This window comes from Lithobates pipiens, unplaced genomic scaffold, assembly GCF_037356315.1.
Source record: "Lithobates pipiens isolate NorthernLeopardFrog02 unplaced genomic scaffold, aLitPip1_a1.2 Scaffold_23, whole genome shotgun sequence".
NCBI classification, from domain to species: domain Eukaryota; kingdom Metazoa; phylum Chordata; class Amphibia; order Anura; family Ranidae; genus Lithobates; species Lithobates pipiens.
In genome coordinates this window covers 54,713,394-54,740,547 of record NW_027507785.1, presented here as the reverse complement: position 1 = coordinate 54,740,547, position 27,154 = coordinate 54,713,394, and the positions used below count along the sequence as shown (strand labels likewise).

General features: G+C 44.8%; 1 protein-coding gene across 2 annotated transcripts in view; it reads right to left on the bottom strand.

Annotated features, from left to right (window-relative positions):
• Window positions 1-27,154, bottom strand: part of LOC143927533 (laminin subunit beta-1-like) — a 190,033-nt gene that overhangs the window by 17,228 nt on the left and 145,651 nt on the right. For both annotated transcript variants that reach the window (XM_077451647.1, XM_077451648.1), the window contains exons 23-31: window positions 26,135-26,359; window positions 23,565-23,779; window positions 21,621-21,717; window positions 17,850-18,228; window positions 13,474-13,658; window positions 8,208-8,449; window positions 3,149-3,352; window positions 2,226-2,370; window positions 956-1,163 (exon numbers count right to left, since the gene is read on the bottom strand). In XM_077451647.1, the coding sequence (XP_077307773.1) occupies window positions 956-1,163; window positions 2,226-2,370; window positions 3,149-3,352; window positions 8,208-8,449; window positions 13,474-13,658; window positions 17,850-18,228; window positions 21,621-21,717; window positions 23,565-23,779; window positions 26,135-26,359 (1,900 nt within the window). The remainder of the gene's footprint in view (window positions 1-955; window positions 1,164-2,225; window positions 2,371-3,148; window positions 3,353-8,207; window positions 8,450-13,473; window positions 13,659-17,849; window positions 18,229-21,620; window positions 21,718-23,564; window positions 23,780-26,134; window positions 26,360-27,154) is intronic.

Here is a 27,154-nt window from a genome sequence, read left to right as displayed (position 1 = left end):
GAAAGCTGTATTTGAGGGAAAATAAGGACCTCAAATTTGTTTGGGTGCAGCATTGCACGACCGCGCAATTGTCAGTTAAAGCGACGCAGTGCCGTATCGCAAAAAAATGCTCTGGTCATTCAGCAGCCAAACCTTCCGGGGGCTGAAGTGGTTAACAACCAGCTATTTACAGTTTGTTAAAGAGAAAAAAAAAAAACAGTGCAAAACGCATGAAAACTGCACGCAAAAACGTATCGAAAACCTGTGTTTAAAAACCCGAAACGGGCCAGAAAAACGCATCAACCGCAGCCACATAGATGGGAACCTAGGGTTAAGGTTTTGTTGTTTTTACACAAGATTCTTACAACTTTCACCCAAGATTCACACACTTTTCTAATTGGATTCAGTTGAAAAAAAAAAAAAAAGTGTGTTGTTCCTGGGTAAAAGTTGGGTGAATCTTGCATGTTAGGATGGATCCAGACTGGACTTTTCTGTTCTGGAGTTGTGATGACCAAAATGAGAATTTGCAAACAAGCTGCGTGAGCGGCTCCCATCATCATCATCACATATTTTCCTAACTACAAGAGCTCCGTGACATCTGTAAAATAATAAGCGGGTTTTGCTTATTACAGCCCAGAGGTTTTGTGTGGACACATCTGGAATTTACACACAAAGCTTTCCATCCGTCTATCCACGTATTTTATGATTAACCCATCTGCAAAAATAATGAACACATCCTCTGCTAAAAGGCTTTGGACAAACTTTCCAAACATCGATTAGTGGCCACAGCTTTAACCTTTCTACAGCTGGGCCAATTCCGGGCAAAAAAAATTTTGTAGCGATTTTCTTGGCCAGCCAATTATTTGGAAGATCAGTTCAAAGGGAGAAAGTGGCTCTTCTGAATGCAATAGTCTCCAGGTATAAAGGTAACCGGGCAAAAGAAAGTGCCTCAAGGTAAGTATCTTGATTATCTTACCTGGCCTCCACGGCTTTTTGCAGGAGCAGTTTGGCAGTATTTACGCTCTCCGATGTCACATTAAGGATCATGTCCACCCCGCTGAGGTTACCAATGCTGTCCGTGATCTGCTTGATGAGCGCAGCGATATCTCCAGGACTGGCCGGGAGTGAGATGTTTAGCACCTGCCTTGCTACCAGTTCAATGCTCTCTGGGTCAGCTCCTTCCTCTGTGGAAAGGACATACAAACAGATTCAATATCACAATTTTCCAATATGATTATTGGTTATGGAGGCCCATTGGTTAGTCAAGGGGGCAGTGGCGTCGCTAGGGGGGTGGCTATTGGGGCTACAGCCCCGAATCTGTAGGCTACAGCCCTGAATCTGGGGCCCATAGCAATGAGTCTCTTGCCGCAGGGTTCCTGTCTAACCGGCGGGCTACATGAGAGTTGTGGAGGAGAGAAGCAAGCGGGCAGAAGAGCAGAGATGACATCATCTCTCTCCGTCTGCTCCACATCACCGCTCTTCTGCCCTCACAGCTAGGCCTCTTCAATGTGGGATCGAGGTGCGGTGGTGAGCAGATAGATGACATCATCTCTCACTGCCCGCCACGCATCCGCGTTATCCTGCCCACACTGAATGGACCGGTGCCGCCAGCCTGCCACCAATGCAGCGACAATGCACATTTGGTGGCACTGGCTGGCATGGCAAGTGACAATCCACATCTGGTGCCAGGGGACATGGCAAGTGACAATCCGCATCAGGTGGAAGGTGACGTTGCAAGTCACAATCTGAAAATGGTGGCAGGTGACGTGGCAAGTGACATTCCACATCTAGTGGCAGGTGACGGTGGCAAGTAACAAGCCGCAAGTGGGGGCAGGAGATGTGGCAAGTGACACGACCAGGGCTCCCACTGATTCTGCATTATGGTGAGTTGAACCACTTTATTATATATTAGAATGTAACTATAGAAACACTGTGCTTCGATCTCCCTGACACCATATCAACCATGGTTCCATGATGATTGAAACGCCAACACCAGCCATTGCCTGCAAAAAATTGCTTACCACCGGCGTGCTCCCCAGCCCCCCCTCCCCAGGGCCTGCAAAAAGGTTGGTGACCTCTTCTATGGGCTCTAGCACCAGATCTTTTGCAGACCTAGCAACGATCCTGAGAAGGGGAGTGGAAAGGAAGGGAAAGGAAGAGAAAGGGAAATGGAATTGGGAAAGGGAAAGCAATTCAAGACAAAGCAAGCCACGGCAAACACAATACAAAGACAAGACTGGCATTACCAGTTAGGAAATCTTTAATCTTCTTGATGAAAGCTCTTAGTTTTTCTGTAGAGTCTTCAATTTTCCGCTTGGTGTCTTTGGCTTTGCTCAAGGTGGATTCACTTTTCTCTTTGGCTTCTTGGGCAATGGTTTGGACTTCCTGGATCTACAAATGTTTTTTTTACAATTCAAAGAGCATTACTTGAGAATGCCTTCATTTATTTTTTACAAATTTCTAGCTTGAAACTCAAAATTTGTGTGAGTAAAAGGATATAAAATAAGATGTAATTACAAGGAGCGAAGAAGACAACTGGTCGGGGGGCTTTAAGCCCCTGTACACACGGTCGGAGATTTCGACAACCAAATCCGTCGGATCTTGTCCGAAACTGTTGCATACACACGGTTGGACTAAGTTGTCGAAAAATCCGATCTTTCAGAACGTGATGATGTAATGTAGTTATGATGGAACTACATTCAGGCTAGTAGCCAATAGCTTTGATGTAGGAATTTGATCTGAGCATGCGTGGCACTTGGTCCGATCAAAATTCGCTACACATGATCGGAGTATGTCCGATCGAACCAGTTGGTCGGGAAATATTTCCAACATGTTGGAAAATTGGGTCCTGACGGATATTCCGACGGAATCAGTCCGATGCATACCACACACAGTCGGATTATCCGACGACACGATCCGATAGGACACATTCCGACGGATTCTCCGACCGTGTGTACAAGGGCTAAGACTTCTTTCACCATATTTACCAACTGAGGCGTCCTTACAAAATAATCATCATATATCTTATCTATCTTTGTACCTCTTTTTCCCTCAAGAAGGAAAGACTTGAGAAAGTTGATCAGGATTAAATAAATGTGAAATTCTACTCAATTTTATTAAAAAATGTATATTGTTTGGGCTCCCTCCTTCCAGGGCATGGTACGCCTACCTTCTCAGAGATGTCATTCAGCTGGGTGGCCATGTTTTCCAGGTCCGTTTTGACATTCTGGGCAGAGGCGAGGGCCTTTGCTGAGATTGGCAGAGCTCCATTACAGTTCTCTCCGCCACATTTCCTCTTGCCCTGGTCATCCTTGCAGCTGGCTCCACCACATGGAGCCTGGTCACAAGGCTTGTCCCCCGGTGCTCCACAAATCTTATAAAAAGAGAAAACGCACAATGAGTCACAATAGCCTTAATAGAGCACTGATTATGTGAGTCCTGTTAGGTATGGCACAGGAGAATAACCATTTAAAAGAATGAAACCAAGACATTCACCAAAATTAGGCAACTTGGCCTCAGAAAACATCTGTTTTGTCTGTTTGACTGCACTTGAGCTATCAGGTCTATTCTGTTTGGTATAAATTGACACAATGATCAAATGGAAAGTGCTACATCCAATAAGAATCCTTCTTGGACAAATCCGGCTTCAATAGTCCTCATTCACATGGGGTGTTTTTATCCATGTCCCGTGCAGGGAAGTGTTCCGGGCCATGCACCCACCCCTGCATGGAGGGAACATTGGGAGCAGCGGCTGTGTCTGTACAGCTACGGCGTCCCAATGACAGCAATGCGACTGCCGGCACAGGGATGCACTGAACATGGTTCTTGTTCTTGTGCTGTTTATTGAGTAAGGTTGAATAAGTCAAATGGCCCATACACACGAGCGGAATTTCCTTCTGAAAAATCTTGGATGGTTTTTCCGACGGAATTCCGGTCAAGCTTGGCTTGCATATACACGGTAACACAAAAGTTCTCCGAACTTTCGACCGTCAAGAACGCAGTGACATACAACACTACGACGAGACGAGAAAATGAAGTTCAATGCTTCCAAGCATGAGTCTAATTATTTCCGAGCATGCGTAGGAATTTTGCACGTCGGAATTGGTACAGACGATCAGAATTTCTGATCAAACTTTTTCCGACCAAAAAATTGAGAACCTGCTCTCAATCTTTTGCTGGCAGGAATTCCACCAGCAAAAGTCCGATGGAGCATACACACGGTCAGAATCTCCGACCAAAAGCTCACATCGGACTTTTGCTGGCGGAATTTTTACTTTTTCTGGCGGAATTTCCGATCGTGTTGAGCTGGCTCAAATTTTGGCTGATTCCTGTGAATTGGCTGACATTCGACCAGTGGACGGCCCTTCCAACACCAACTGACTTGATGAATTTGGACTGAGAAATCTAAGGAGCTGGGTGAAAAAAATGAATCCAAACAATGACTGCATCCAATCAGTTGCAGTATTTGTTTGCCTACAAGCTCCCACAAGCCAAACCCTGACAGTACCCCACAGCAGCCAATCAGAATATTAACTCATATCTGCATGGCTGCTTTTGGATAGGGCACTTTATGCCGCGTACACACGATCGAATTGTCTGGCGTACTTAGTCCGACATACAATCCGGCAGATAGTCTGGCGAACTTTCTACTGAACGGACTTGGCCACACACGGACACACAGAAAGTCCGACGTTCGCTTGCGCGATGACGTACAGCACGTACGACGGGACTAGAAAAAGGAAGTTCAATAGCTAGTAGCCAATAGCTTCCTTTTTCGTACTTGCTTCTGAGCATGCGTCATTCTTAGTCCGCCGGACTAGCATACTGATGAACGTATTGTCCGCTGAAACCCAAGTCCGACGGGAAGATTGGAGTGCAAAAATACTTTCTGAGTCCGTCGGACTTCACGCTGGAAAAGTCCGCTGAAGCCCACACACGATCGAATTGTCCACTGAAATCCGTTTTCGGTGGACTAAGTACGCCGGACAATCTGATCGTGTGTACGCGGCATTAGTCATGATGTGTGCCATCACCACAGGTTTGCCAATAATGACTTCTATTTAGGTTTGAATTACAGAAGTAGCTCTAGGTGGGTGCCTGGATTAACCCCTTTTCACACCGGAAGATTTGCCCCCCTTCATGACCAGGTAAATTTTTGTGATACGGCATTGCATTACTTTGATTGACAATTGCTTGGTCATGCAACGATGTACCTTAATAAAACGTATGTAATTTTTTTCCCCACAAATAGAGCTTTCTTTTGGTGGTATTTGATCACCATTGGGTTTTTTATTTTTTGCGCTAAAAACAAAAATAGGCCGCCTATTTTGAAAAAAACAAAAAACACAACAATATTTTTTATTTTCTGCTTTAAAACATATGCAAAAAATAAATAAAAATAAAAATAAAATTTCTTCATAAATTTAGACCAAAATATATTCTGCTCCATATATTTTTGGTAAAAAAAATCCCAATAAGCATATATTGATTGGTTTACGTGAACGTTACGCCCCCTACCTGGAAGTGCAGAATCACGTATACATAAAACTGCTGCAGGGCGGTTGGCAAGCAGTTAATGCTGAAAAATGTACTTGTTTGTAGTTCGTATTGTAAATTGTCCCATGCACACTTGTGTCTCTTTTGTTGGTGATAAACATAAGCTGCTTGCCACATTTACTTTCTCAGTGCTGGTCAGGGTTGCCAATCTCCCACAGCATTTTTTACTGACAAGACATGGGAAATTTACTGGCGGATCACATTTTTTACTGGCAAACGGAAACATTACAGAACTCCTATTGGCAACTAACACAGTGAATATTTGAACAGTGTAAACATGATATGGAAACACTGACAATACCTATAACAAAGTCATTTGCTTGATTTACACTTAAAAAGTCAACACAGCATGAAATTATCAGCCCCTGATATTTACTGGCATTTTACAAACTGTCAGTAAATTTACTGGCGGTTAGCAAACCTGGTGCTGGTGTGCCCACACGAGAGGTCTTCAACTGCCCTCAAAATGTCCTTCATAGGTAACGATACCTTTCTTGGTTGCAGTGGTGGCTGGTGTTTTTTCTTTTGGGGGGGGGGGGGGGTCGGAAAACAACATCCCCCTAGCCCACTCTAGGTCGGTCGGCACTTACCCCATAGCCTCATAGATTACAGGCGGGCAAAAAAGTGTTTTTTTTTTTGTTAATTTCAAATTGATTTGCTGCTCACATCTTTTCTCTATATGGCACTTGGTGTTTGTGCTAATTATTTATTTATCAAGCAGTATTAGAGAGATGAAGTGCCTAAAAGCCAATCGAAGTCTTAGACCCTTTTCATATCTTTATAGTCTTGTACCCCCATTTGTTATAATTTGTGACAGATTTTTGCTTGAAATGCTTTAAAATGACTATCAGTACAAATGCTGCTTCCTGACCTCTCCAGTGCTTTACTGACAGAGCTGAGTGACAGCCACACCCATCAGCACCAGTGTTTTCATACAGACTTGTATTGCAGAAGAAAAGAGGAGGCGTGTCTGTGTACTGAGTGTGCTGGGGCTAAAGCCAGCCATAGAGGGATCAAAATTGAGCTGGTTCAGCAAGAACTCCATCTATGGGCAGGCTGGATGTACTGAAGTCAATCTATTGCTTGACTTTAGTACAACCAGCCTGTCAGTTTTTTTTTTCCTGTGATTACTGGCTATAGCTGGTAATGAATGTATTCTGATACCAGGGGAACCACCCGCTGTCAGAATACAATAGTGCAGCGTGAAGGATTTCTCCCTTCAACACTTAATATGTTTGAAGGAAAGAAAGCCCTACTGACACCATCCACTTTCCTACTGACACGATCCACTGCTCTACTGACACCATCCACTGCTCTACTGACACCATCCACTTTCCTACTGACACCATCCACTGCTCTACTGACACCATCCACTGCTCTACTGACACCATCCACTGCCCTCCTGACTGACAGCATCCACTGTCCTACTGACTACCACTGTTCTACTGACACCATCCACTGCTCTACTGACTGACACCATCCTCTGTCCTACTGACACTATCCACTGCTCTACTGACACCATCCACTGCTCTACTGACACCATCCACTGTCCTACTGACACCATCCACTGTCCTACTGACACCATCCACTGTCCTACTGACACCATCCACTGCTCTACTGACACCATCCACTGCTCTACTAACACCATCCACTGTCCTACTGACACCATCCACTGTCCTACTGACACCATCCACTGTCCTACTGACACCATACACTGCTGTACTGACTGACAGCATTCACTGTCCTACTGACTGACACTATCCTATTGACACCATCCACTGTCCTACTGACACCATCCACTGCCCTCCTGACTGACAGCATCCACTGTCCTACTGACACCATCCACTGCCCTCCTGACTGACAGCATCCACTGTCCTACTGACAGCATCCACTGTCCTACTGACACCATCCACTGCCCTCCTGACTGACAGCATCCACTGTCCTACTGACTACCACTGTTCTACTGACACCATCCACTGCTCTACTGACTGACACCATCCTCTGTCCTACTGACACCATCCACTGCTCTACTGACACCATCCACTGCTCTACTGACACCATCCACTGCCCTACTGACACCATCCACTGCCCTCCTGACTGACAGCATCCACTGTCCTACTGACACCATCCACTGCCCTCCTGACTGACAGCATCCACTGTCCTACTGACAGCATCCACTGTCCTACTGACACCATCCACTGCCCTCCTGACTGACAGCATCCACTGTCCTACTGACTACCACTGTTCTACTGACACCATCCACTGCTCTACTGACTGACACCATCCTCTGTCCTACTGACACCATCCACTGCTCTACTGACACCATCCACTGCTCTACTGACACCATCCACTGCCCTACTGACACTGTTCAATGTCCTACTGACTCACACTGTCCTCTTTTAAGGTAGGCTATGTTTATATTTTTAAAGTTACATTTGTTTTTTACATTTTTCTAAGTTTTCCCTAATAGTTAAGCCTTACTAGTTAAGTCATAAAAAATAAAAAAAGGAAGCCAAATCACGTTGATCTTTATTTTCTTTTATGTTGTTCAGGTAGATCTCCACTAAGGTTGCCTAGCCCTGGTATAAAGTCTGTCAGACTTCATATTCATTTCTGTGGCTCAACCTAGGCTTTAATGTAAGGTAATTACTTCATTGATATTAGGTTTGTACCTTCTCATTGATTTTAACAACATTAAGATCCTTGGTCTTCTTTTGCAATTCTTTCAGCGAAGTCCGTTGGGCGGTCACGTTCCTTCGGTAATTGTCCAGTTTCTCTTTCAGAAGCCTCTCCGTCTCATCTCGTGTTTCCTTTGAGTGGCTCACAGGACTACCAGGTCCATATACAGAGTCATTGGCAAGTCTCTCAGCAGCTGTGGAATCTAAATAGGCCTTCAGGACGCTCCCATATGTCTCTGAAAAATAAAATGGCACCAGTCAAGTTAGGAAATTGGATGTGTTACAAGGAATTCGGGATAACTGATACATTTTCATTTAGTAGGCTGATCTGAGTCTAGTATGACAGCTCTGAATTGTTATAGATCTTAGTTTGGCATTCACTAGGGCCTTACATACAGTGCTTACTTCGAAATATGACAATTGGCTCAAGTGGAATAATTCCAACCACTTTTATCTTTGTTTCATGTTACCCACATTATAACCGCAACAGGTTTTTAGTGGGTTCAACTCAACGTCCATAGTTACTATATACACTTTGAGAAGGTAAGAACCATCCACCACTCCAAAGCAAGAAACTCCCACCATCTCCTGAAGATGGGCTTCATGTTGAATAGGAGACATCCATGCTCTAAATGCACCTTGTAAAAGCCGAACAGTGGCACACCGATGACGTCACCGTATCAGCAACTTTATTCCACAGACACCAGAATGATAGTCCCCACTTAGAAACTGCCCTTTCTAGAATTTCTATGATTAAGCCTGGTGGGGTTAAAGGCATTAAAGAAAGAGGCCTTCAGGTGGGGACTTTCACTGTGGAACAAATTCGTTGATACAGTGATGTTATCAGTGGGAGGCGTGGCCGAGCGAGGCATGTAGAAGGAAATGCAGGCGTTAGCTCCACCGAATATCCTGAGGAATGTGTGTCGCCGCACTGCCATCCTGTACCCTACAGACTCGGGACTGTCACTGCTGAGTGCCGCTGATCCTGTCATTCATATTGCTGGCAATATTTAAGTGCCCCATCATGGCTAGGCGAGGACAAGGCCCTTGAGTCCTGCTAGATGCTCCCGTCCAAGATGGCGGCCTTCCGCCTGATCAGCTAGAGAGGCTGCCCAATGCCTCTTCTCTAAGTGGGGAAAAGACCCCCCCACCAACTCCAGTGCCTAGTGGACATAATCTGGAGGAGGATCTGGTAGACCTGGATGACAACCCTACGATCTTGGCTGATCCACCTGCTCTGTCCCCTGTGACTCTAGGCCTCACACAGCCACAGGCATCTGACATGGCGTTGTCTAGCCAGCATGTCAGCACCGATCCTGAGCCAACCCTTAGGGATATACTAGCTGCTGTCACTGTCTGTAATTCCTCAATTGCAGATCTTACAGGGGAGGAGAAAGGTATGAAGATGGAAATGTCTTTCGTGAGGCAAGATATACAGAAGCTGTGGGAGCGTACCTCTGCTGTGGAGGGGCGTATTAGCACGCCCGTGGATGACTGGCAGCCATTGCAGAGAGATGTTAAATTTGTTCATTCTGTGGCCTCTACTAATGCAGATAGGTTGGAGGACATGGAAAACCGCCTTTGCAGAAACAATGTGCGTGCGGTGTGCATTCCCTGAGAGAGCAGAAGGCAAGAACCCTGTGGCATTTATTGAAGCGTGGCTAGCTGACACCTTTGGGGAGTCACCCTTTTGCCTATGTTTGCAGTTAAGAGAGCCCATAGAGTCCCAATGCATCCTTCACCGCAGGGAGCGTCCCCAAGACCCTTCCTGTTACCTCCTTCCTGGATAAGCATTCCACATAGAGAAGCTCTCTCAACACCCTACAACATCTAAAAACTCATCAACAAACTCTCTGCTACGTCATCTGCCAGGGGTGACCTGCTTGTGTACTTATCCAGCTGGTCGGTGGGAGCCTTTCTACTGCTATAGCTACTGGTTTCCGAGCCTGACCCCTGACCGTGACAGTCCACCAAGCTCAACCAATAGAAAAATCAAATAAATGAATACATTGAAAATCTACTGTACATACTGTATATATGAATTAAAATAGTTGTGCCTGGATTCAGCTTTAGGTCTACATGTAGTAACTTAATGAATACAAAACTGGAACTATATTTTTTTTGCCTGGAGCTCAACATTTTGTAGTTATGGGCGGAGTTATCCTCTGACAAGTGTTTGGACTCTTGGTAAACCTCAGACACAGCCAGTATATTATCTATATTTAGTAAAAGGCTGACAAAGTGCTTCCATTTATGACCATGTCAGGAACACGGAGTAACGCTTATCTGACACAGGCAGGATTTTTTTCTGGGGTGAAATCTAATAAAGTGGAAATGTTGCTGATACAATCTCGAAATAATATCTGGCATGGAAAAAAAAAAAAGAAAGGGAGAAAAACACGATCCTGACATTAACCGCTGATCTCCAGTACATGTAATCCCCTTACAAATAAAAACTCCAATTAGCAGCTAAACCAAAGGCGAGTTTACAAAATATTCTGATTCTATAGGGAAACTATCTCTTCATAATTGTATAGTTATGATATAGAGTTTTATACTTTTATATTTTATCATTTTTATATTACTGCATCCACTGACACCAATCCTGGAGGTTATTATTGTGTCCACTGACATCAATGCTGGGGGTTATTGTTCCATCCACTGACAACAGTGCTGGTGTTATTACTGCCTCCATTACCACCAAAGCTAGGGCTTATTATTCTGCCACTGACACCAGTGCTGGGGGTTATTACTGCATCCAGTGTCACTAATGCTGGGGGGTTATTATTGCATTCACTGACACCAATGCTGAAGATTATTATTGTGTCTACTGACACCAATTTTGAGGGTTATTATTGCGTCCACTGACACCAATGTTGGGGGTTATTAATGCGTCCACTGACACCAATGCTAGGGGATAGTAATACGTCCACTGACACCAATGCTGGGGGTTATTATTGCATCCACTGACACCAATTCTGGGGGTAATTAATGCATCCACTGACACCAATGCTAGGGATTATTAATGCGTCCACTGACACCAATGCTAGGGAATAGTAATACGTCTACTGACACCAATGCTGGGGGTTATTATTGCATCCACTGACACCAATTCTGGGGGTTATTAATGCATCCATTGACACCAATGCTAGGGGTTATTAATGCGTCCACTGACACCAATGCTGGGGGTTACTAATGCGTCCACTGACACCAATGCTGGGGGTTATTAATGTGTCCACTGACACCAGTGCATGGGGTTAATAATGCGTCCACTGACACCAATGCTGGGGGTTACTAATGAGTCCACTGACACCAATGCTGGGGGTTATGGTACTCCAAATTCTTCTTCCACGTGCATTGCTATTCTCTGTAAAAAATGCAACAGGACCGCATTTGGTTGTTGAGATGTGCTATAGTGCAATCATTATGTATGGGCTGCCCAGTTTGGCACATTATAAGAATGAGCTGCTACTGTGCGACCCTCTGGAATTTTCAAGTTGACCACCCCTGGTGCAAGAATGAGAAAGTAGAAAGCCGCACACCTCGAAGGAATAAAACTCCAGCTGGTTAATTTCAACAATTAAAATCTTGACAGCAGCACAGCTACACGAGAAACACGGCTGATGCATTTCACATCACAGATGCTTAAGCATAACCTACTTCATTTGTGTGCAGAGAACATATATAGAGCCAGCAATCACAGCTCAACTCTATCTCAGCTGGACACAGATTAGTGTTGACGTGAAACGCGTCAACCGTGTTCCTTGTGTAGCTGTGCTCCTGTCAAAAATATTTAACTGTTGAAATGAAGAAGCTGGAGTTTTATTCCTTCAAGGTGTGTGGTTATCCACTTCCTCATTCTTGCACTGTCACGGTATGAGCCAAATCTGCTCTCTGGATATCTGCAAGGGCAATCTATTGGTGGACCAACCTGAAGCGAGCACTGATGGCTTTATTGTTGACCACCACTGGTCTAGATTGCCTATAAGCTAAAGGGAGCCTCAAATGCAGCCCCTGACATCATCCAAGGACCGCACATAATTCTTGAGAGGACTGCCAGAAACAACAGACCCAAATCAAATGAGGGTCAGAGAGTAAGGACGGGATACATTGTTGGCTGGGGAGATGCTCCAGAAGACAATACGTAACTGGGAACATATTATATGAGGCTAATAGAGATCAATGTTATTACCCTGATCAATGTTCCCACTACAGACTGAGGGCCACACATCATAGAACAAAGGGTTGCAGGTGGCACTCCGTTCCTGCAGTCTTGGGCCTCGCCATGGTGGCGTAACGGGCCCAGTCACAAGTGCGATCTTTGCAACCCTGGTAGTGGATGACGGGGTCAGTAGGGCAGTGGACGCACCAGGAGGGAAGTGGATGCGGTCAGTAGGGCAGTGGACATGGTCAGTAGGGAAGTGGACTCGGTCAGTAGGGCAGTAGACGGGGTCAGTAGGGCAGTGGACGTGGTCAGTAGGGCCGTGGACAGGATCAGTAGGGCAGTGGACAGGATCAGTAGGGCAGTGGACGGAGTCAGTAGAGCAGTGGACGCGGTCAGTAGCGCAGCAGACGTGGTCAGTAGGGCAGCAGACGTGGTCAGTAGGGTGGTCAACATGGTCAGTAGGGCAGTAGACGGTGTCAGTAGGGCAGTGGAAGCGGTCAGTAGGGCAGTGGACAGGATCAGTAGGGCAGTGGACAGAGTCAGTAGGGCAGTGGACAGAGTCAGTAGGGCAGTGGACAGAGTCAGTAGGGCAGTGGACAGAGTCAGTAGGGCAGTGGACGTGGTCAGTAGGGCAGTGGACGTGGTCAGTAGGGCAGTGGACGTGGTCAGTAGGGCAGTGGACGGAGTCAGTAGGGCAGTGGACGTGGTCAGCAGGGCCATGGACACGGTCAGTAGGGCAGTGGACGTGGTCAGTAGGGCAGTGGACGTGGTCAGTAGGGCAGTGGACGTGGTCAGTAGGGCAGTGGACGTGGTCAGTAGGGCAGTGGACGGAGTCAGTAGGGCCGTGGACACGGTCAGCAGGGCCGTGGACACGGTCAGTAGGGCAGTGGATGCTCACACCCCTGATCAGCGCAGACTGCAGACATGATGGTTTTAAACAAAGCAAAGTTTTCATTGAACTGGACCTATGATGGCTGATCTCAGCACACCGGGAGAGAAAAGTCGATCTGTAAAGTGACTTATTGTCCCTGGATTTATTAAAATGGATAATGTGTTGCAAAAATAGTTCTACTTTTAAACCAGACGGTGTGTTACCATTGAACCCTGAGGCTGCGATGGCTTCTGTCTGCGTCTTGAGTTTGTGCACGGTCACATTGAGCAGGCTGAGCTCTATGTTCAGCTTGTCCAGTTTCTCCTTTTGCCTTCCGTCTTTGGTCATGGTGTCATTCATCCTCTTCTCCTGGGAATGCAGTTTGAAGGAGAGCTGGGCCACCTCCGTCCTGCAGAGAGGTGGGGGGAGGGGTTTGGTGAGAAAGCATTCGATCATTCATCATAGAGCCTCATAAACTCTCCGCTATTAATAGCACACCATTATAAATAGAGCTCTGGGCACCTATATTTAGCTCAACACTCAGTTGTCGTCCCCCCTCCACCCCCCCCCCCCCCCCCCCAGCCACGTCTCTCTGTACAGACAAGTCTGCATGACATTGGAAGTTATATAAGTACAATTACTAAGATATGTCACCATGTATTAAATCTGACCTCTAGTTCTCCCTTCAGACTTGTACGGGATACCGGGGCTGTTTGTTAGACATCACGGGGCCCTCTATACCCTACCAGACAAGGCCCCCCCCCAACATATCAACACAATATTTTCACAAAAAATACACTAAAATCCTTATTAGGGGTCACAAACCTGACTTAATTTACACAATTCCTGCTAAATGTAAAAGATAAAACTGTATTGAGTTAAAAAAGTGTATAAATTAGATCTTGTGGCCCCTTCACATGGGTGATGTGAATCAATGTTTTTTTAAATGTGGCTGGAGCTGTGTGCAGGCAGCCTATGTTACACTATGATGATGCAGCAGCAGCTGTATGAACACAGCCTCAGATCCTCTTTTGACAGGTGTGTGGAGACAGGTGTGTGGAGACAGGTGTGTGGATACAGGTGTGTGGAGACAGGTGTGTGGAGACAGGTGTGTGGATACAGGTGTGTGGATACAGGTGTGTGGATACAGGTGTGTGGAAACAGGTGTGTGGAGACAGGTGTGTGGATACAGGTGTGTGGAAACAGGTGTGTGGATACAGGTGTGTGGATACAGGTGTGTGGATACAGGGGTGTGGATACAGGTGTGTGGCCCCCAAACACTAACAGTGTGCATTCAGGACTACTCACCCACACCTACCAGATTAGGACATGTGGCTGTGTTCATACATAAATATATTTCTATCTATCTATCTATCTATCTATCTATCTACAGTGCCTTGCGAAAGTATTCGGCCCCCTTGAACTTTTCAACCTTTTGCCACATTTTAGGCTTCAAACATAAAGATATAAGATTTTTATTTTTTGTGAAGAATCACCAACAAGTGGGACACAATTGTGAAGTGGAACGAAATCTATTGGATTTTTGAAACTTTTTTAACTAATAAAAAAATGAAAAGGGGGGCGTGCAAAATTATTCGGCCCCCTTGCGTTAATACTTTTTAGAGCCACCTTTTGCTGCGATTACAGCTGCAAGTCGCTTGGGGTATGTCTCTATCAGTTTTGCACATCGAGAGACTGAAATTCTTGCCCATTCTTCCTTGCAAAACAGCTCGAGCTCAGTGAGGTTGGATGGAGAGCGTTTGTGAACAGCGGTTTTCAGCTCTTTCCACAGATTCTCGATTGGATTCAGGTCTGGACTTTGACTTGGCCATTCTAACACCTGGATACGTTTATTTGTGAACCATTCCTTTGTAGATTTTGCTGTATGTTTGGGATCATTGTCTTGTTGGAAGATAAATCTCCGTCCCAGTTTCAGGTCTTTTGCAGACTCCAACAGGTTTTCATCCAGAATGGTCCTGTATTTGGCTGCATCCATCTTCCCCTCAATTTTAACCATCTTCCCTGTCCCTGCTGAAGAAAAGCAGGCCCAAACCATGATGCTGCCACCACCATGTGTGACAGTGGGGATGGTGTGTTGAGGGTGATGAGCTGTGTTGCTTTTACGCCAAACATATCGTTTTGCATTGTGGGCAAAAAGTTGGATTTTGGTTTCATCTGACCAGAGCACCTTCTTCCACATGTTTGGTGTGTCTCCCAGGTGGCTTGTGGCAAACTTTAGATGAGACTTTTTATGGATATCTTTGAGAAATGGCTTTCTTCTTGCCACTCTTCCATAAAGGGCAGATTTGTGCAGTGTACGACTGATTGTTGTCCTATGGACAGACTCTCCCACCTCAGCTGTAGTTCTCTGCAGTTCATCCAGAGTGATCATGGGCCTCTTGGCTGCATCTCTGATCAGTCTTCTCCTTGTCTGAGCTGAAAGTTTAGAGGGACGGCCAGGTCTTGGTAGATTTTCAGTGGTCTGATACTCCTTCCATTTCAAAATGATCGCTTGCACAGTGCTCCTTGGGATGTTTAAAGCTTGGGAAATCTTTTTGTATCCACATCCGGCTTTATACTTCTCCACAAAAGTATTACGGACCTGCCTGGTGTGTTCCTTGGTCTTCATGATGCTCTCTGCCCTTTCAACAGAACCCTGAGACTATCACAGAGCAGGTGCATTTATACAGAGACTTGATTACACACAGGTGGATTCTATTTATCACCATCAGTCATTTAGGACAACATTGGATCATTCAGAGATCCTCGCTGAACTTCTGGAGTGAGTTTGCTGCACTGAAAGTAAAGGGGTCGAATAATTTTGCACGCACCACTTTTCAGTTTTTTATTTGCTAAAAAAGTTTAAATTATCCAATAGATTTCGTTCCACTTCACAATTGTGTCCCACTTGTTGGTGATTCTTCACAAAAAATAAAAATGTTATATCTTTATGTTTGAAGCCTGAAATGTGGCAAAAGGTTGAAAAAGTCAAGGGGGCCGAATACTTTCGCAAGGCACTGTATCTATCTATCTATCTATCTATCTATCTAGATAGATAGAAAGATAGATAGACAGATAAATAGATACAGTAGACAGACAGACAGATAAATAGATAGATCATTTAATGTATATATACATTTTGCTGCGCCACAGCTTTAATAAACATATATTTGGGGGAAAAAAAGAATATATATATATATATATATATATATATATATATATATATTTATCTATTAATATAGATAGATATTGTAAAAAAAAATAAAAAAAAACAGTTTAACAAATTTTAAAAAAATATTAAAAAAATACCTTTTAAAAACTATAAAAAATTAATTAAAGAAATGTAAAAGTGTATTTAAAAAAATAAAAATAAATCAATTATACATATAGATACACACACACACACACACACACACACACATAATATATATATATATATATATATATATATATATATATATATATATATATATATATATATAATGCATTTATTTTTATTTTCACAATTTCTTTAAATAATTTTTTATTGTTTTTAAAAGTAATTTATTTTTTAAATTTGTTAAATTGTTTTTATTTTATTTTTTTACATTTTTTTTTTTTTACAATGCTGTTGGGCTGCTTTGGTGAAATATCAGGGGTCTAAGCAGACCCCTAACATCTCACCTTTGAGACAGAGAATTGAGCACACAGATTCTTCAATTCCTTTCTGTGTAGCTTCAGGAACAGGAGACAGAGGCTGTCTCCGTAGTGAGGCGGTGAACTGGCAATACAGCGCCACCTCACTGCCTGTCAAATGTTCTCTGAAGAGTGATCTGAATGCGTATCACATTTCAGAGAGCAACATACATGTGAATGAGCCCTAAGTGTATGGCCAGCTTTACGGGGTAATTTAACTGTAGCAGAGAGAAAAAAAAAATCAGGACATCCTCCCCTGCTGGGCAGAGGTATACTGTGTGGCAGAGCTGTGTAGATTTCAGGACTGGGTGGACAGAATTAAGACATAATGTGGCAGTTAAACAAGCTCCCTTATATATATTCTGTGTATTAAGTTGTTTTCCCAGAGTTAAGCTTTAAAAGCTGTAAAAGTAGGAATCCAAAATGAAGAACACGGGGACATGACCTCAAAGTAACTGGAGACTTGACTTGATGGACAATTCAGTCTTTTTTTCTATTTTTCTATGAGTGATGAGGCATATCTCCCAACTGTCCCTGATTTCGAGGGACTGTCCCTGATTTGGAACAATGTCCCTCTGTCCCTCATTCCTCCTCATTTGTCCCTCATTTTGCTCTGATCTATATAGTTGTATATAAAATTTACTTTTTATCTATCAAAAAGTGTTTTCCAGCACTAAACCTTTCATCTGATTTCTAAATTGCTGCATTTGTAAATTCCAAAAGCCAATATAAAAGGAATAGTAGTGGTAAAAAAATCACTTGCGGGTTTAAAAAATCTTGTTTTTTTTGTGCAAGTCTCTTTTAAGGGGGCGTGGCAAGGGGGTGTGTCCTATGCCTGAATACTTTTGCTGATAGGTGTCCCTCATTCCCATCTCAAAAAGTTGGGAGGTGTGTGATGAGGTCCAACCAGTAGAAGAGAGCCTACCTTATCTTGTTGACCAGCTTGTTCATTTGCTCCAGCATGCGCGTCCCTTCGATGGTCCCCTCCCCGATAATTTGTTTAATGATCCTGAGTTTGTCCTCCAGATCTTTGATGAGGCTGTTGCTGAGCTCAGGAGCTTCCACTCCGTCCTGCAGGTCGGACACCTTCTTCTGTATAACCCGAAGCTGGTTCTGGAGCTCGGAGATGGTGGCATCCCATTGGTAGAAGCACTGGTGACAGGCGGAACACCTGGGATAATTGTCCCGGAAACCTCTGGCGCATTGATTACACCGCTGCCCGGTGAACCCCTCCCGGCAGTGGCACATTCCTGTACGGTGATCGCACTGTCGGATCTCCGAACCGTACGCATCACAGTTGCAAGCTGCAGAAAAGAGAGAAGTGATCAGAAAGCAGGAAAAATAACGGGGCAGCATTGGACAAGGTGGTGGGGCAATGATTGGCAGGGCTGGGCCGAGGGATAGGAAGACGTGGCGGGGGCCTTGAGTGCTTCAGCAGAAGAGGGGTGCAATAAAAAGAAGGACCTTAAAAATATCCTGCAGAAATAAATCAATGTTCATTAGGAGGGAGGGGTACATTTTGGCCTTTTTGCTTGCTCTGGCACTGCTGGTTAGCGTTGATGCCTTACGGCGCTGGGATTTTATGCTTAATCACTATCATGGACGCAACGCGTATGAGGCTTCCAGGTGTGGGTTGCTGCTGCTAATCTTAAGACATACTGGTGCGAAAGTTGGGTCTTGTCTCAGCAGATAGCGTTGTAAACCCTTCCATATTCCCAGAGAGGTGACTGGCCTCAGGTGATATAAAGAGATGAAACAAATCCTCCTACATATCTTTCCCCTACATCCATTCAAAGTGCACAATTTACACAGGATCTCTCAGCTCTGAAAAGCAGAGGGTGGGGCGCTAAAAGAGGAAGTAAAGCCTGACGGCTTTTACTTTCTTTTTTTCTCCCTGCAAACCATGCAAATTAAAAGCATAATGGGCTGGTATGCATTGCATACCAGCCCATTATGTGACACTTATGCCCCATACACACGGTCGGACATTCCGACCACAAAATCCGTCGGATTTTGGCTGAAACTAGTCTTGCATACACACGGTCGCACAAAGTTGTCGGAAAATCCGATCGTTCGGAACAAGGTGACGTTCGGAACGTACGACGGGACTACTTAGAGGCCAGTAGCCAATAGCTTTCGTCTCCAATTTTTTTCTGAGCATGCGTGGCACTTTGTGCGTCGGAATTCTCTACACACGATCAGAAAAAGTACGATCGGATTTTGTTGCCGGAAAATTTTAGATCCAACTCTCGAACTTTTTCTGTCGGAAATTCCGGCAGAAAAAGTCCGATGCAGCCCACACGCAGTCGGATTTTCCGACAACATAATCCGATCTGACTTTTTCCATCGGTATTTCCGACCATGTGTATGGGGTATAAGATAGGGGCAATTTGTTTAGTTCCGAATTAGTTTTTTAACAAATTTTGTCAAATTTCTCAATTTTTCAATTTCCAAATTTCCGAAATGACGAATGTTCGAAATTATGAATTTTCAAATTTCTGAATTTTTTAAAATTCAAAATTTTGGAATTTCGGAAATTGGAGATTTCAGAAATTCGAAAGTTTGAAAATTCAAATTCGAAGGTTCAGAAGTTCTAAATTTCGGAAGTTCGAAAATTCGAAATCATGAAATTCTAATAATCAAAATGTCATAAATTAAAAAATTGAAAAATTTGGAAATATGAAAAACCAAGAATAATGCCCCGTATACACGGTCGGACTTTCCGACGGAAAATGTGCGATCGGATCGTGTTGTCGGAAAATCCGATCGTGTGTGGGCTCCATCTGACTTTTTTCATCAGAAATTTCCAACACACAAAGTTTGGGAGCTGGATCAAAAAATTTTCCGACAACAAAATCCGATCGTTTAAATTCTGATCGTGTGTAGACAATTCCAACGGACAAAGTGGCATGCATGCTCAGAATAAATTACGAGAAGAAAGCTATTGACTACTGGCCCGTTTATAGTCCCGACGTGTTCTACGTCACCGCGTTCAGAACGATTGAATTTTCCGACAACTTTGTGTGACCGTGTCTATGCAGCATAAGTTTGGGCCAAAATCCATCAGAAAAAAATCCGACCAATTTTGTCGTCAGAAAGTCTGACCATGTGTACAGGGCATTAGAATGAAAATCTGAAAATTCAAAAGAATGAAAATCTGAAAATCTAAAATAATAACTAACTAATAATAAATATTAAATTATAGGTATTGTAATTTCCTTTCAAATTTGGCTGTTAGTGAATATAACGAATACGAATTTATCCGAAGTTACGAATAATCTGAAATAACCAATGCTGTATAGGAACGTAACAATCTAATAATAATAAATATATAATGATAAACAATAATAATAATAAAACCTTTTTTATTATTATTATATATTATTAACTTGTTCCATTCTATTTGTTTAGATGCGACATTCATTATTTCGGATAATTCGTAACTTCAGAAAATGTTTTATTCGTTACGTTCACAAATTTGAAAGGAAATTCCAATATCTATCATTTAAAAGTTAGCTATTATTTCAGATTTTACAGATTTTCTTTCTTTTTTTCAGATTTTCGAATTTTAGGATTTTCAAATCTTTGAATTTCCAAATATTCGAATTCTGAAAATTAGAAAATTCTGAATTCGGAAATTTGGAAATTCTAAAATTCAGAAATTTGAAAATTCGGAATTCAAAATTCTAAAATTCAGACATTCAGAATTTCAAAATTTGGAATTTGGAAACTCGGAAATTCTAAATTACGAAAATTCAAAATTCGTAAATTCCAAAATTTGGAAATTCTAAAACTCGGAAATTTGAAAATTCGGAAATTAAAAAATTCAGAAATTCAGAATTTCAAAATTTGGAAAGTCGGAATTTGGAAATTCGAAAATCAAAATTCCAAAAATTCTAAATTCGGAAATTCCAAAATTTGGACATTCGGAAATTTGAAAATCCAAATTTTTAGTTTTCCGAATTTTCCAATTTCTGAAAAAAGGAAAAAAGCGAATGAAACAAAAACAAACACATTTTTTGTCAGTGCGCATGTCTAGTGACATTTACCTGCAAACGAAAACCGCACTGTCCCCTGTGCAGACCGTGTCCATCTTCGCCCCTTTCCCTTCCGGTGCTGTGGATTTCAGCTCTGTGACTGGTTGGAGCCCCATGCGCGTTGGACCCGTCGGTCACAGCACACGCTGGGGAAGAAACACCACGGAGGTCTGTTTCTTCACAGTGCATGCGCCGATGATGTCATCAGTGCACTACAAGGGTAATATCTCCTAAACGGCGCATGTTTATGAGATATTTCCACTACCTAATGGGTAAGCTTTATTCTAGGCTTACCTATAGGTAAAAGTCAGGAAGGAGGGTTTACAACCACTTTAAGTTACATCAGTGAGGAGAGCTCTGAGAGCTGATTGGAGGAAAGGGACACACCTCCTCTTCACACAGGAAAAGAGCTGAGGCCGTCAATCACAGGCTGTGCCCCCCACGTCACCATTTTGCTCCTGGTGTCAGGAAAACTTGTCAGAAGTGACTCATGCTGATAAAGGAAGTAGGCAGCAGACAGAAATTACACTTAATGCTCTGCATTGAGATAAGCACATACTATAGAGGGATATGCTTTGTTCATATTTCATGTCTGAGGTTTACAACCACTTTAGGTTTTTCACACATCGGTAAGTAAGACAAATTGTGGGTCACCGTACCTTCACATCTTTTTTTCGGATCACCCCAGAAATTCTCCTGGCACTGTGAGCAGACTCTCCCTCCAAAGCCAGGCTGGCAGTGGCACTGCCCTGTGTACTACGGAGAAGACAACAGAATAAAGTCTATAAGAGTTTATGGTAGTTATTGTACACTGCTCAAAAAAATGAAAGGAACACTTTGAAAACACATCAGATCTCAATGGGGAAAAATCTTACACTGGATATCTATACTGGAATGGACGGGGTTATGTGTTAAAAACAAAAGGATGCCAAATCGTTTGATGGAAATGAAAATGATCAACCTACAGAAGGCTGAATTCAAAAGACGCCCGAAAATCAAAGTGAAAAAACGATGGAGCAGGCTAGTCCATTTTGCTGAAATTTCATTGCAGCAACTCATAATGGTCCTCAGTAGTGTGTATGGCCCCCACGTGCTTGTATGCATGCCTCACAACATCGGGGCATGCTCCTGAGACATCGTATGATGTCCTGGGGTATTTTCTCCCAGATCTGGACCAGGGCATCACTGAGCTCCTAAAACAGGCTAAGACGCAACCTTGCGGCGGCGGATGGACTCAAATATAATGTCCCAGAGATGTTCTTTTGGATTTAGGTCAGGCGAGCGTGGGGGGCCAGTCAATGGTATCAATTCCTTCATCCTCCAGGAACTGGCTGCATACTCTCGCCACATGAGGACGGGCATTGTCGTGCACCAGGAGGAACCCAGGACCCACTGCACCAACGTAGAGTCTGACAATGGGTCCAAGGATTTCATCCCAATACCTAATGGCAGTCAGGGTGCCATTGTCTAGCCCGATGATTGTCAACCAAGGTTCCTACAAAAGTTGGTAGGGGTTCCTTCAGCATTGGGCAATTTCCGCCTTTCAGATAAGTTCCCACTCACACCATTGATCTTTTTATCTATCTGTAAGGAGGTAATTCTTCCCAATGACCACAAGTGTAAGGACCATTCTCCCCACTGACCATCACACTAATGTATCATGAGTTGTAGATTTCTAATTTTTAGCAGGGGTTCCCCGAGAGCAGAGAACTATTTCAAGGGTTCCTCTGTGCTGAAAAGGTTGAGAAAGGCTGGTCTAGCCTGTAGAGGTCTGTGTGTCCCTCCATGGATTTGCCTCCCCAGACCATCACTGGCCCACCACCAAACCGGTCATGCTGAACGATGTGTTCCAGAAGATTGCAGGGTGGGAGGGGGGAGAGGCGATCTTCCTTCTCAGCGCTGCAGAGCCAGGGGAGGAAGTGGGAGCTGGGTGCCTGTAAAAACGGGGTACTCACTCCTCCCCCCAAAAAAATGACATGCCAAATGTGGCATGTCAGGGGGTCACCAGCGCTTGAAGCGGAAGTTCCATTTTTGGGTGGAACGCCACTTTAAATATGATTTAAAGCGGAGGTCCACCCTAAAGTGGACCTTCCGCTCATCGGAACCCTCCCCCCCTCTGGGGCCACTATTGGCACCTTTCAGGGGGGAGGGGGGTGCAGGTACCTGTACAGTACAGGTATCTGCACCCACTTCCGGGATAGCTCTCTGCGGAAAGGGGCGTAGATTACGCCTCTTTCCGAAAGTCCCCCGCTGCCTGCTGGGAAACACACAGATCCCAGAGGCAGCAGGTCCATCCTTATTGCGCAGTGCGACTCGCGCATGCACAGTAGGGAACCAGGAAATTAAGCCGAAAGGCTCCACTTCCTGATTCCCATACCCAAGATGGCGGCAGCAGCACCCGAGAGACGATCGAGAGATCAGCTTCGGGTGCCGACATCGCGGGCGCGCTGGACAGGTAAGTGTCACTATTTTAAAAGTCAGCAGCTGCAGTATTTGTAGCTGCTGGCTTTTAAAAAAAAAAAAAACGCGGAGTACCGGCGGACTCCCGCTTTAATGTAACATTACTATGAATGGCACCAGGTCCTGTATGGGGCCCCACTTACCACATTGCAGTCCTGCCTCAGGGAGTGCTCCGGCAGGCAGGCGCACAGCTCACAGCCCAGGTCCGCTCCAAGATTCCAGTAGTTAGGGGCACACTGATCGCAGTTCTTCCCTATGACATTCGCCCGGCAAGGGCAGTGCCCAGTTACCCTGTCACAGTAGCAGGTGTCCCTTGTACAGTGGGAATGCAGGGTGCCCAGCTCATTGCAGGTACAGCCTAGAAAATAAACAGTATCCTATGAGTATCCTATGAGTATCCTATGGGTATGAGATCATAGCTAGGTATGCAACATTAATTAATGCAGACCTACAGTATAAACTAATGCAGTCGCGGCTGGTGGTAATTTTTTTTGGGGGGGGGGGCGGTAAACAGTGTACCCACAGCCACCCCCTGGTCTGGTCGGTTGGGTCTGGAGCACTTACCCTATATCTATGGTTGCCAGGCGTCGGGCATCACAGGCGGCTTCCCCTCTCTCCTCCGCGGGCAAATAGCGAATATTCATTTGCTATTGCCACACAACTGGGTGGGCTCGGTTCGCAGTGCTCTGCGACCCAAGCCCACCCTTTTTTTGAAGCCTATTAGAGCCTCATGTTCTAATTACGTGCTTCAAAAAAAAAAACACCCCCCATCCATTGGAATTCATGCATCTGGCGTCCTGCATGGGGGCTGGACACATGGATAGGGGGGCGGCGACTGCATCCCAATGTTAACAGCCAAATCCTTTTCAGTTATCAGGCAAATGTATAAAGCGCTGCACAAATTGACAACGCCAGGGATTTTTTTCACTGGGAATGCCATTTCGGCAACTCCAGTACTGAATGTATGTAATGGCAAGGGGTGCTGGGTGTGCTGGAGGGTCTATTGATGCTGGCTGCTGGGGGATCTGTTATTGCTGGAGGGTATCTATTTTTGCAAGGTAGTCTGTCTTTGCTGGGGAGGTCTCTTGTTGCTAGTTTGCTGGGTGGGGGGGGGGGGGGCTTATGTTGCTGGAGGGTCCATTAAGTATCTTTAAGAAATTAAATAAATAAATAATGTGACAACACTGCCCCATCATGCCCCGGGCGGTGATGTCACAAGGGGCGAGGTCTCCGGATGATGTAACTGGGCGGCCATGCTCCATGGCTATATAAGAAATGGCAGACAGCAGGAGCCGACAAAAGCGGAAGCCAGCTTCGGGGGAAGACATCAGCGGAGGGAGAAGAACCAGAGGAAAAAGACAGCGGAGGGAGAAGAACTAGAGGAAGAACCAGAGGAAAAAGACAGTGGAGGGAGAAGAACCAGAGGAAGAAGACATCAGCAGTGGAGAGAGAAGACAGTGGATTTACGATAGGGGACATTCTTCATTTTTAATAAAAGACTTTGTCAAAAACCTGTGTCCTTTATTTTTTACACTTTTTTGGGTGAATGAGTAGGGGTACAACCTACTCATTCACACAGGGGAGGGGGCGGGATCTGGGGCCCCCTTGTTAAAGGGTGGCTTCCAGACTCCAATAAGCCCCCTGCCCGCAGACCCCCACAACCACTGCCCAGGGTTGTCGGGAAGAGGCCCTTGTCAACATCCGGACAAGGTTCCTTGGGTTGAGGGGCGCAGTGCCCCCCTGCCCCAAAACAACCACCCTGTTTTTGTGTTGGGGGCATGTGGCCTGGTATGGTCCAGGAGGGGGGACGCTCTGTCGCCGCCCCCCTTTCCTGACCTGCCAGGCTGTATGCTCAGATAAGAGTCTGGTATGGATTTTGGGGGGGTCCCATGACGTTTTTTCTTTTAAATTTTGGCGTGAGGATTCACCTTGAAATTCATACCAGACCGAAGGGTCTGGTATGATGTTGGGACGGGGCCAAACGGGGACAAGCCACTTATTCATTTTTTTCAAATTTTGGTGTGGGGTCTCCCCCTCAAGATTCACACCAGACTCGAAGAACCTGGTATTGTCAGATCAAAGTCGGATCCCGTTCATGGAACTTGCATGGAGGTTAGACATGAAGTTGGATTGGAAGTTGTCTGACTTCCATATTGGAGTAGTGTGAACCCGGCCTATAAGATACAAACTTTTGAAACTTTCAGTTTTTTAGTCAGAAATTCTACAATGTTGGGTGTGAAAACTGCATATAGTATTTAGAAACAAACAACAAAGGAGAGATACAATAAAATACAACTGTTCTTTCCTTGAACACAGGAATGCTAATGGCTGTTGTAAAATGTTAGGATATATAGGTAATAATCAAGGTTTAAGTATTTACTGTTTTGCAACTTGTCATGTGAGTTTGTACACATAAAGTCGCATGACAAGTCTCAGCCCATGTATTTTAATGGAAGCTGTTAAAATCTATGCGACTTAAAGTTACAGTGACTGTAAAAAGGTTCCTGCACTACTTTGGTCAGACTTAATGTTATCAATGCGGCAGTTGTGCAACAGTCAAACCAGAGTCACATCCAAGTTGCACTTATCTAAAGTTGCATCAAAGTTGCAATGGAAATCGCACAACTTTGGAGTCGCACGAGTGTAAATGGAGCCTTACAGCACTTTGTTTCTGTGGTGAATGTAATAAATGAAATAATCTGCGGGTACTTACGGCGGCAATTGCGCAGAATGGCGCTGCCGAAATAACCAGCTTTGCACTCTCCGCAGTGATGCCCATCAGTGTTGTGGAGACAATTCAAGCACATGCCAGTCCTCGAGTCACATGCTTCTGGATCGGTGGGATCGATGTTGTTGTTACACTGACAAGGGCGACATTCTCCACCGTCTTGGTCCGGGTTCCCAAAGTAACCGGGGGAGCAGCGATCACACCGTGAACCTTAACAAAAAGATATAAAAATAACGCTTCAATATATAAAGCTGATTTTTTTTTTCTTACATGCAATCAGTGGTGGCTGGTGCTCAATATTGGGGGGGGCGGAAAAACCAACGCCACCCAACCCCGCGGGAGATGGACGGGAAGGCAGCGACTAACTCCCCCTGCGGGAGACAGACAGGAAGGTAAAGATGACTACCCTCCCCCCCCGAGAGACGGACAGGAAGGCGGCAATTGCCCCCCCCCCCCCACATGTGCGGGAGATGGACCCTTACTTTAGGAGGCAGATGACGAGGATTCAGGGAAGGGCTGCTGTTCTCCAGGATGTACAATATATGGTGGAGTTCAGGGATGGACAGTATATGGTGGAGCTCCGGGATGGACAGTATATGGTGGATCTCCGGGATGGACAGTATATGGTGGATCTCTGGGATGGAAAGTATACGGTGGAGCTCTGGGATGGACAGTATATGGGTGGAGCTCCGGGATGGACAGTATACGGGTGGAGCTCTGGGATGGACAGTATAAGGTGGAGCTCTGGAATGGACAGTATAAGGTGGAGCTCCAGGATGGACAGTATACGGTGGCGCTCCAAGATGGACAGTATATGGTGGAGCTTCTGGATGGACAGTATACGGGTGGAGCTCCGGGATGGACAGTATACGGTGGAGCTACAGGATGGACAGTTTACGGTGGAGCTCCGGGATGGACAGTATACGGTGGAACTCCGGGATGGACAGTATACGGTGGAGCTCCAGGATGGACAGTATACGGTGGAGTTCCGGGATGGACAGTATA